Source organism: Entelurus aequoreus, linkage group LG07 (genome assembly GCF_033978785.1).
Source record: "Entelurus aequoreus isolate RoL-2023_Sb linkage group LG07, RoL_Eaeq_v1.1, whole genome shotgun sequence".
Classification (NCBI taxonomy): Eukaryota; Metazoa; Chordata; class Actinopteri; order Syngnathiformes; family Syngnathidae; genus Entelurus; species Entelurus aequoreus.
The window spans coordinates 44,571,042-44,583,541 of record NC_084737.1 but is presented as its reverse complement, the minus strand read 5'-3'; the positions used below and the strand labels follow the sequence as shown (position 1 = coordinate 44,583,541).

The 12,500-nt window shown below is 39.7% G+C and overlaps 1 protein-coding gene across 1 annotated transcript in view; it reads right to left on the bottom strand.

Annotated features, from left to right (window-relative positions):
- Nucleotides 1–3,740, bottom strand: part of LOC133653082 (sodium/hydrogen exchanger 8-like) — a 60,656-nt gene extending 56,916 nt beyond the window's left edge. Inside the window, exon 1 of the mRNA XM_062052087.1 lies at nt 3,428–3,740. Within this exon, the coding sequence (XP_061908071.1) occupies nt 3,428–3,669 (242 nt within the window). The 5' untranslated portion in view covers nt 3,670–3,740. The remainder of the gene's footprint in view (nt 1–3,427) is intronic.
- Between the last annotated feature and the right edge of the window lie 8,760 nt (nt 3,741–12,500).

Sequence of the window (12,500 nt, the reverse complement as noted above, 5' to 3'; positions counted from 1 at the left end):
AGAGAGGACAAAAGAGAAGACATACGGTATGATAAATAATTGTTGTACAAATACAATGAAACATCCATCCATTTTCTACCGATTGTCCCTTTCGGGTCGTGGGGGGTACATGTTTTGTTATAATTAAAAATAATATGTTAACATCTTTAAAACATGTAAAACTAGCTGTTGCCCTCAAGTTTTGAATGTTTTTATAAATTGCACTACAGCAAGGGTCCCCAAACTTTGTAACTCTGAGGCCGCATTGGGTTAAAAAAAATTGGACGGGGGCCGGACTATATCTGTATCTGTATATATATATATATATATATATATATATTAGGGGTGTAACGGTACGTGTATTTGTATTGAACCGTTTCGGTACGGGGGTTTTGGTTCGGTTCGGAGGTGTACCGAACGAGTTTCCACACGGACATATTAAGTAGCGTAGCGCACGTTGTGTAAACAATGCACACCGAGGCACAACACACGGCATGCTAGCAACGACCGGGCTACGACAACACCGGAGCTGGAAGACACTCCTGCCTCGATAAGATGTCCCGTATGGGAACACTTCGGCTGCGCGGTGCGGAGGACGGAGGTTTGTCGACATTGTTCAGCAGCGGTAAGGCATGCTTCTGCCAACACGTCAAACATGCTAACCCATTTGAAGCGGCACCACCCCCAAGTGAACATCGCTTTAACAAAGATAAAGACGTGCAAACAGCTCCCACCTCTTACTGCCAAGTTAGCCAGGCTGGGGGGGGGGGGTGAAGAAAAGTTAATCTGAGGCTGAGTTGACTTGAAACTGTTTAATGTTGCACTTTTTATATGTAGAAGAAAAGTTTTGTCATTGTATTTAATCTGAGCAACAACTTGAGGCAGTTTAATGTTGATTAACGTGGACCCCGACTTAAACAAGTTGAAAAACTTATTCGGGTGTTACCATTTAGTGGTCAATTGTACGGAATATGTACTGTACTGTGCAATCTACTAATAAAAGTCTCAATCAATCAAAAAAAGCACTTTATATGTAGAAAAGTTTTGTTAAGAAACCATTCTGAGCCTTATCTTATTTAGTTTTTATTTTATATATGTTGACCACATTAACCCTGGAAATGGACCCTGTGTGTATATGTATGCTATGCCATTGTTTACAAATTTGTTAAATAAATAACCAAAAAATGTATATTTTGTTGTTTTCTTACTGTACCGAAAATGAACCGAACCATGGCCTCTAAACCGAGGTACGTACCGAACCGAAATTTTTGTGTACCTTTACACCCCTAATATATATATATATATATATATATATATTCCGAGCATGATAATGTCACATTATCGAAGGGAAAATGCATTTTTAGACAATATGATTTGCCTGAGCGGCGAGGAGACACCAAGAGTAACAAGCGGTAGAAAATGGATTAGAAAGGAAAGATTTAAAAAATTCTAATTTAAAAAAATATATATATAGATATATAGATATATATATATATATTTATTTTTTTTATTTTTTTTTATTTAACTTGGGACTGGGTATTATCTTCGACCCAACTCTCTCGTTTGAGTCACACATTAAGAGTGTTACTAAAACGGCCTTCTTTCATCTGCGTAATATCGCTAAAATTCGTTCCATTTAGTCCACCAGTGACGCTGAGATCATTATTCATGCGTTCATTACATCTCGTCTCGATTACTGTAACGTATTATTTTCGGGCCTCCCTATGTCTAGCATTAAAAGATTACAGTTAGTACAAAATGCGGCTTCTAGACTTTTGACAAGAACAAGAAAGTTTGATCATATTACGCCTATACTGGCTCACCTGCTCTGGCTTCCTGTGTACTTAAGATGCGACTTTAAGGTTTCACTACTTACGTATAAAATACTAAACGTCTAGATCCATCCTATCTTGCTGATTGTATTGTACCATATGTCCCGGCAAGAAATCTGCATCCAAAGAACTCCGGCTTATTAGTGATTCCCAGAGCCCAAACAAAGTCTGCGGGCTATAGAGCGTTTCTTTTCGGGCTCCAGTACTATGGAATGCCGTACCAGTAACAGTTAGAGATGCTACCTCAGTAGAAGCATTTAAGTCCCATCTTAAAACTCATTTGTATACTCTAGCCTTTAAATAGACCCCCTTTTTAGACCAGTTGATTTGCAGTCTCTTTCCTGCTATGGCCCCCTCTCCACGAGCACAGATTAGGTGACAACAGATGACGTGCTAGCTGTTCAAAGTCGGGAACTGGGGTGGACCACTCATCTGTGCATCAGTTGGGGACGTCTCTGCGCTCCTGACTTGTCTCCACTCAAGATGATCTCCGGCCGGCCCCACTATGAACTGGACTCTCACACTATTAACTAGATCCGCTCGACGTCCATTGCACCGGTCGCCCAGGGGCACGGGGGTCCCCACATCTGCGGTCCGCTCCAAGGTTTCTCATTGTAGCCCATTGGGTAGAGTTTTTCCTTGCCATGATGTGGGATCTGAGCCGAGGATGTCGTTGTGGCTTGTGCAGCCCTTTGAGACACTCGTGATATAGGGCTATATAAATAAATTGATTGATTGACTCCGCATGCCGGAGTTTGGGGACCCCTACACTACAGTATATTTTCGTCACCATGTATCACATTAGCTTACATCATGACAGTTTTTAACAATAAAATTTAGCAACTATTACTACAGACTTGTTCACGAGTGAGGGAAGAGTGGATCGTGAGATTGACAGGCGGATCGGTGCAGCGTCTTCAGTAATGCGGACGCTGTATCAATCCGTTGTGGTGAAGAAAGAGCTGAGCCGGAAGGCAAAGCTCTCAATTTACCGGTCGATCTACGTTCCCATCCTCACCTATGGTCATGAGCTTTGGGTTATGACCGAAAGGACAAGGTCACGGGTACAATCGGTTGAAATTAGTTTCCTCCGCCGGGTGGCAGGGCTCTCCCTTAGAGATAGGGTGAGAAGCTCTGCCATCCGGGGGGAGCTCAAAGTAAAGCCGCTGCTCCTCCACATCGAGAGGAGCCAGATGAGGTGGTTCGGGCATCTGGTCAGGATGCCACCCGAACGCCTCCCCAGGGAAGTGTTTAGGGCACGCCCGACCGGTAGGAATTAAGCCACGGGGAAGACCCAGGACAGGTTGGGAAGACTATGTCTCCCGGCTGGCCTGGGATCGCCTCGGGATCCCCGGGAAGAGCTGGACGAAGTGGCTGGCGAGAGGGAAGTCTGGGCTTCCCTGCTTAGGCTGCTGCCCCGCGACCCGACCTCGGATAAGCGGAGGAAGATGGATGGATGGATACTACAGACAATTGTTGTTGTGACAACTCATTAAAACAACGTCACTTGAAGCAAGCCAATCTAGCCTTAAAATTGGTTGACGTGATGTTTATCACACACACTATATAGCCAATCTTCTCCACAAAGCACAGAATCCAAAACAATGAGTTCAAACCTGACAAGCGGTTCATCGTGGTGTAGCTCTGGTAAGTCGTGTGCATCTTGGGAGTCATGTTTGATTATTTTAAGAGGATTTTCAGTATGCGTATAATCACTGTGTTTCACGTCAACTCCGTCGTTGGCTCTCTCCTTCACGTCTAACGTTAAAGCATCTTTCTTCTCAGTTTGTACGGATACCAAAGTGTAAATAGACAACAAAAAACACAAAAAGAATACGTCGCGTCTTGCAGTTGTCATTATTACAAAGTGTGCTCGCTTCAAACACAAACTCGTAGATGTGTTGTCATACGAACAGGTAATTCACTGAGCCGTGTATGTTTACAAGTCACGCCGGCACTTCCTGGTTACCCTTTCGATGGGATTTGTAGTTTATTCGATTTACACGCACACACATGGGAAAAAACTGAGGCCGTTTTGTGGGATTTTGTCAGTTGAAATACACCTATGAATCATTCTCATTGAGGATACGGTCTACTATTACCTATTTAGTTTGAAAAATACATACATTTTGGTAACAAGTTCGTCATTAAGACACTCCATTTCCCACAAGCCACTACAACACATTCAGCTGTCAAGTGGCGTTCATGGAAATGAAGTAGCCCACTGCCGATATAGGGAGTAATAGCCTGATGTACACGCTTGAGAAGACGAGATTTTTCGTCCCGTATTAGATTTTAGGGTTTAGGGTTTAGGCTTTAAGCGAATCAGAGTTTAGGGCGGCTAGTTCCACCATGGACTCAATTGTGATCTTGGATCTAGATATTCAAACAGCATTATAAAATGTTTAGTAAGGTTGTTGCTAAATACAGAGAAAGCCTACGACATGTTGTAAAATGAGGGATTGGATAATCAGATGTATAACGCTGAAATTAGAGAAAATGGATGGATGGATGTTGATCCGGATAAATTATATTGAGGGAATTCAAGGACCTTTCAAATAATGAGGGTCCCTGTCCTCTGCAAAAAAAACTGCTTTCAAACGAACCCCACAGGGAAACGAATCAGCCTACTATCATTTAATATCACGATTAATGACACATCTAGTGTGTGTGTGACAATCATTGGTACTTTAATCTTTAACATGTCGTGTAAGGTTTGTCAGCAGGGATTTGGAATCCCAGTGTTTGCAGATCACGGAGCCTTATGAAAGACAGGACAAGACCTACATTATATTCATAAGAAGATGCAGCAATCATTCGATCGGGTCGGGAATTGGGCAGAGGAATGAGTTTATCATATCCATCCATTTTCTACCACTTCTTCCCGTGACTGCGTGGGTTCCCTCCGGGTACAAAAACATGCACCTGTAGATAGGTTGATTGGCAACACTAAATTGACCCTAGTGTGTGAATGTTGTCTGTCTATCTGTGTTGGCCCTGCGATGAGGTGACGACTTGTCCAGGGTGTACCCCGCCTTCCACCCGTGTGCAGCTGAGATAGGCTCCAGCACCCCCCGCGACCCCGAAAGGGACAAGCGGTAGAAAATGGATGGATAGATTGTCCCGTTCGGGGTCGCGGGGGGTGCTGGAGCCTATTGGCTGCATTCGGGCGGAAGGCGGGGTACACCCTGGATAAGTCACCACCTCATCGCAGGGCCAACACAAATAGACAGACAACATTCACACTCACATTCACACACTAGGGCCAATTTAGTGTTGCCAATCAATCTATCCCCAGGTGCATGTCTTAGGAGGTGGGAGGAAGCCGCAGGGAACCCACGCAGTCACGGGGAGAATTCATGCAAACCCCACACAGAAAGATCCCGAGCCTGGGATTGAACTCAGGACCTTCGTATTGTGAGGCACACACACTAACCCAGGGGTCACCAATGCGGTGCCCGCGGGCACCAGGTCGCCCGTAAGGACCAGACGAGTCGCCCGTGGGCCTGTTCTAAAAAAATAAAAAAAAGTTTTAAATTTTTTTTTTTTTTTTTTTTTTTTAATTAAATCTACATAGAAAAAACACTAGATACACTTTCAATCAGTGCATCAACCCAAACAACCTCCCCCATGCACACTCATCCACACCCACTCACACAAAAGGGGTTATTTCTTTCTGCTACCAATATTCTGGTTCCCACAACATAGACAACACATCTGCAAGGGACACAGTCCCTGAAGCACACATGATTGTATAGGCTGCTGGTCCACTAACATTTTCATTAATTACTATTTTTTATGTAATTCTTTTTATATTGTTTTACTTTATTTTTTATCCAAGAAAATGTTTTTTATTTATGTATCTTATTTTATTTTTTAAAAAAGGGCCTTATCTTCAACAGACCAGGTTGTCAATGAAATTAGATTTGTTTAAAGGGTTTTTAAAACCAGGCCCAGTCCAGATAATGTCCAACACACACCTTCATTCATGTACACAGAAAAAAATTAGGGAACACAACAGATTGCATATAATTTATAAACAAAATTACATTTTCAAAATAAGCATTTATGTACAGTCCAGATTATGTCCAGGTCACTCAAATTAGGGAACACAACAACAGATAGCATATAATCTATAAACATAATTATACTTTCAAAATAAGCCTTTGAGGACTTCTCATCTTTTTTTTAATCTTTTTTGGCATCATTATCGTTTTCAACCATGTAACTTTCTAAAGTTAGAAAATACTGAATAAATGTTTTAAAGAAAGTAATACTAAGTGAATATCTGTTTTTGGCCTTAAAAATAAACCTTTTACTGAGTACTATAATTAAATTGACTAAATCATGATTGTCAATGAACTCTCCTAAAATAACAGAAACCACATTAAGCTTCATAAACAAACCAATCCTTAAACACATGTTTTCAACTTCCACCCAAAACAAAGACACAATATGACAATACCAAAACAAATGCAGGGTGGATTCAGGCTCTTGACAACAAAATCGGCAATCATCTGACTCTGTCATATTCCATAATTTTAACATTTTCCCTGTGGGTAAGAAGTTATAAATAATTTTAATTTGAAAATAACGATTTTGCACATCAATAGTAGTTTTATAGATTAGTTTGAATATGGCATCCCACGGCAACGGGCAGTCAAAAAAGTCCTCCCATTTTCCATATGTGTTGTATGGGGCAGCCTTCAAAGATTTCTTTATTAAATAAAAATTATATATTTTTCTATTTATTTTAGTTCCTTTTTGCCAACTAGAATTTCTTATTAGAGGTTTACAAACTAATAATTTAGTAGTTCCATAATTAATTATTTGTTCCCATCTTTTCCCAATTACTCCAGTTAGTTGATAAAATGAAAAGCTTGAGCAAGCATCACCATATTCTAAATTCATCATACTTCATAATTTTACCATTCTCATTGATAATATCATTGACAAAAATGATTCCTCTTTCAAACATATTTTTCCAAAAGAAAGGCTTTCCATCTATTACAATATTAGAGTTCATCCATATTATCTGCTGCAAAATATCGTCTCTTTTTTCTGGCACATAAAATTGAAAACACCACTATGAGTGGATTGTTTCCTTTATGAACATATGTAACCATGTTTCCCAGCAGACTCTCTACATAAGAAAAATGGGAGGGGATCACTTGTAAAAAAGGATACCATTTCTTTTGATACAATACATGTTTTTTGTCCAACAGGACATTTGTGTACCACTCAATGTTTAAATACATCTTTGGAACAATTGATGCTTTTAAAGACAGACACATAGCTTCAAGGTTGAGAAGTTTCAGGCCCCCATATTCATACTCTTTGTACAAAACCTTTCTTTTAATCTTTTCTGGTTTGCCGTTCCAGACAAAATCGAAGACCCTCCGCTCATAAATCTTAAATTAAGTTTTGTGATGGAGCTGGTAATGACAAAAACAAATAAATAAATTGAGGAATAATTAACGAGTTGGCAATAGACATTTTACCATACAAGGTTAGGGATTTCCCTTTCCATAATTTCATAATTTTGTCCAGCTTTCTTACTCGATTATCATAATTTACTGAGCCTAGATCTTCCAGATTTTCTGGGACAACAACACCAAGTATGTTAACTGGTCCATCTGTCCACAAAACAGGCACTTTGCATTCCATTCGAAAGGACGTTCCCTTTAGATTTCCGATCCTTAACATTTTACATTTATCATAATTAAGCTTAAAGCCAGATTGCTGTGAAAATATGTCCAAAAGATTAAGAAGGTTCCGCAAACAATGAGAAAAAATCTTATCTTTGTGAATCAGCCTTTTCTGACATGAACTTCATCAAGAACAAACACAGAACACGCCTCACTGATGCACATATGCAAGACTCACTCAGAGTTGCAGTGTCAAGTTACACACCAGAGTACAACACACTAGTTAACAGTATGCAATGCCAGGCTTCCCACTAACTGACAAAGAAACAGATAACAGATTTGGTGTCCAGTTCAAAGTGTGACATGATTTAAAAATTTGAGAATTTTTTTTTTTGTATTTTACATGAGTTATTATTTGTACAAACATGGTGCAAAGTAATTCATGATTTGTTAAAAAATGTTAGTGGCTAGCTAGTTAAAATGGGATATTGTGATTTCACAAGACTGTCTTAGAAGTGATCATTTGAAAATGTTCAATTTGAAAAATGTGCACTTAGAGAAAATATAAAAATAAAGTGTTGCATATTGATATTTATCTGTTTCTATATATATTTATTGTGAGAAATCATTAAGATGATCAGTGTTTCCACAAAGATAAATATCATTAATTATTAATAATAACAGAGTTAAAGGTTAATTGAGCAAATTGGCTATTTCTGGCAATTTATTTAAGTGTGTATCAAACTGGTAGCCCTTCGCATTAATCAGTACCCAAGAAGTAGCTCTTGGTTTCAAAAAGGTTGGTGACCCCTGCACTAACCCCTGTTCCATTGTGCTGCCCGGGGTCTAACATATATGTAGTTAAATCAAAAATATGTTTTGTTTGTATATAAAAGGGTCAAAAAAATCAAAAGCAGACCCTAGTTGTATAAAAAAATTGATTGAAAGGGTAACTTTTTTTTTTACATTTTCATGGTGTATAGTGTTTGAGGAGAAAATAACTTGGAAGGCAGTACATGAAGAAAATAGTGGCCAAGTGTGAAAAACGTATTCATGCCTTGAGATGTCTTGTGGGAACAGACTGGGGCGAAACATTACTGAGAAGATGTAAAGCAGTAATTATATCAAATATAGACTATGTTTGCACTGCCACATAATTTGCCTATTGTGGGATTAATAACGTCTGTCCTGGGCTGCTGCTCTGTCCGTTCTAAAACAGTGTTGGATTACTGGGCTAAATTGCAGAGTTGGGGGTTTTTAATCCACACTGAGTCTAGGGTGTCAATTGTTAAATGTCAGTCACACTTTTCTAGCAGATATATTTCTCAGACTTAACTCACTTTTCTCAGATTTAGCCAATTTTCATCACATTAAAGTTAAAATTGAATGTTGACTCTAAATCCATCCATTTTCTACCGCTTGTCCCTCTTGGGGTCGCAGGGGGTGCTGGAGCCTATCCCAGCTGCACTCGGGCGGAAGGCGGGGTACACCCTGGACAAGTCACCACCTCCTTGCAGGGCCAACACAGATAGATATCATATCTAGATGTTAAATTTAAACCTAAATCTTAAATCTAAATCTATATGGTATATCTAATTTTAAATCTAAACCTGTATGTTAAAGTTAAACCTAAAGGTTAAATCTAAACCTAAATATTAAATCTAAATGTGAGTGCTAAATGTTAAACGTGATCCAAATGTTAAATGTGAGCGCTACATGTTGAATTGAAGCCTACATTTTAAATATAAACATAAATCTGAGCCCTAAATGTTAAATCTAAACATAAATCTGAGCCCTAAATGTTAAATCTAAACCTAAATGTTAAATATACATCTCAAATCTAAATGTGAGCGCTGAATGTTGAATCTAAACGTAAATCTTGAATCTAAACCTAAATCCTAAATCTAAATGTGAGCGCTAAATCTCTCGCCAAATGTAGAGATGAAATTTTATAGGATGTCAATATTCCACCAATCCGCGCCCACATCTCTGCCTCTACGTGTAGACACGCCTACACCTTTCTTACTGCAGAAGAAGGAAACATGATAGGTGCTTAATGACAAATGATGCCGATAAAGTTGCATAATCTATAAAAAATGTCCACTCCAAACGTCTCAGTGTGCAAAGTGTGTTGAGACAATTGACAATAAATGGATTTGATTCTTACACAGAGGCATGCAGTGTGCATGAATACACATATTTCTATTTGTATGTGTCTTTTATCATTTCGCTGCGCTCTTACTTCATGATTGTGTCTCATATGAAAATGACATTTCTGTAAACAATGTTGACAGAATTGCTTTGGATCAGTTGTAAAGATAATGAGCTGAATTGTAAAAACATGATCACCGTGAGTGTGAAGTCATCATTTGGTCAGAGGTTCTGATCCGGCGCATGCCGATATATGCCTTTTAATATGCTTATTTTCCATTTTCCTGCTACTAGCAGCACCACACAGCCCCACTGTCTGAGAAGCATGATTTAAAAGGAAGTAAGATGAGAGAAAGGTGACTTTAATTCACACTCACATTAATCATGTTTTTTAAGATTTAGGTTAAGATTGAAGATTTAGGTTTAGATTTAACATTTAGCGCTCACATTTAGATTTGAGATGTATATTTAACATTTAGGTTTAGATTCAACATTTAGGGCTCAGATTAATGTTTAGATTTAAAATGTAGGTTTCAATTCAACATTTAGCGCTCACATTTAACATTTGGCTCACGTTTAACATTTAGCACTCACATTTAGATTTAGATTTAACATATAGGTTTAGACTTAGGTTTACATTTAACAAATTTATATTTAAGATTTAGGTTTAAATTTAATATTTAGAGTCAACATTTAATTTAAACTTAAATGTGATGGAAATTGGCTAATTCTCAGAATAGTGAGTTGAATCTGAGAAAAGTGAGTTCAATCTGAGAAATATATCTGCTAGAAAAGTGTGACTGAACTTCTACATTCGGCCCCCCATAGCTGAGAGGGTGATGGGAGAGCACTTGAAACTACAAGGGACTAGCGGTAGAGGGAGGGGGGAACATTTTATGCTCTCAGTAAGAAACAGAGCAGTGGAGGTATGGGATTATGGGATTTGCAGTTAGGCCCTGTGGTGTGTTGGTCACCTGTTCCTCCTTGGATCCTACCAGAGCCAGATGTGGATCTCTCAATACAAGACCTTGTGTCAAGAAGGTAATCCTGTAGTAGTAACAACAAAACATCGAAAGGACTATTGGCCAGATTACATGCAGATATAAATACAGATGGTTCTAATGGAAAGGCAGCAATGGGGCTGAGCATCCCAGAGTTGCAAATACAGCATGACAAAAGGGTTTCAAACAAACTATCAGATTTAACTTGTTGCTTATTTTTGGAAGTTTGGGTGAATGGAGGAGGTTGAAGCACAAAAGGTTGTTATATGCTCTGATTCAGCAGCAGTATTGATGACATTGAAGGGTGGGAAGAGTGAGGCAAGAAATGATTTAATCAGTGAAGCAATGATAATGCTGGGAAGAATGCAGGGATTGGGGTGCACTGTTGGGCACGTGTGCGAGTACAGGGAAACTAGGAGGCTGATAACACAGCAAAAAGAGTATTACACAAATGAAATAGGAATACTAGTACAGTATGAACGGGTGAATACAACAAGAAACCGATAAAATGTGGCAAAAAGGGAGTCAGGGAAGGTTTCTTTTTCATTACAACCCAACATAAAACACACACAGAAAGTGTGATGTACAAGACTGAGGCTTGGGGCACTGTTCACTAAATCAGAATCAGAATCAGAATAGTTTTTCAGAATCAGAATCAGAATAGTTTTTATTGCCATTGTTTGAGAACGGGTTCACAAACTAGGAATTTTTCTTGGTGCCATCGTGCAACATAAAACATATAACACAGAAAAGGTAATGAAATTAGCTGTAACTGAGCTGTCATGAAAAGTAAATAAAAAATAAAAGTTAAAGTACCAAAGATTGTCACACACACACACTAGGTGTGGTGAAATTAACAAGAACGTTTGATCATACTATGCCTATACTGGCTCACCTGCACTGGCTTCCTGTGCACTTAAGATGTGACTTTAAGGTTTCACTACTTACGTATAAAATACTAAACGATCTAGTTCCATCCTATCTTTCTGATTGTATTGTACCATGTGTCCCGGTCAGAAATCTGCGTTCAAAGAACTCCGGCTTATTAGTGATTCCCAGAACCCAAACAAAGTTTGCGGGGTATACAGCGTTTTCTATTCGGGCTCCAGTACTCTGGAATGCCGTACCAGTAACAGTTAGAGATTCTACCTCAGTAGGAGCATTTAAGTCCCATCTTAAAACTCATTTGTATACTCTAGCCTTTAAATAGACCCCCCTTTTAGACCAGTTGATCTGCCATCTCTTTTCTGCTCTGCCCCCCTCTCCACGGGCACAGATTAGGTGACAACAGATGAGCGCTAGCTGTTCAAAGTCGGGACCCGGGGTGGACCACTCATCTGTGCATCCGTTGGGGACGTCTCTGCACTACTGGTTTGTCTCCACTCAAGATTATCTCCGGCTGGCCCCACTATGGACTGGACTCTCACACTATTAACTAGATCCACTCGACGTCCATTGCACCGGTCGCCCAGGGGCGCGGGGTCCCTACATCTGCCGTCCCCTCCAAGGTTTCTCATTGTGGCCCATTTTGTTGAGTTTTTCCTTGCCCTGATGTGGGACGTGAGCCGAGGATGTTGTTGTGGCTTGTGCAGCCCTTTGAGACACTTGTGATTTAGGGCTATATAAATAAACTTTGATTGATTGATTGATTGACTTCCCAAGGGCTGGATTTTGGACGCAGGCGGGCCGGTTCCGGCCAGCGTGCCGTATTTTGGGGACCCCTACACCAACGTTCCCTCTAAGGTGCACGCCTGTGCAATTGCGCACTGCTCAAGCGTCCTCTGCGCACGGCAAATCTATGCCACGCACAAAATCAAATAAAAAAATAAGCGCATAACAATTTTCGACACACGGACACGACAGAGAAAACAGTTTTCGTCATCATTGTT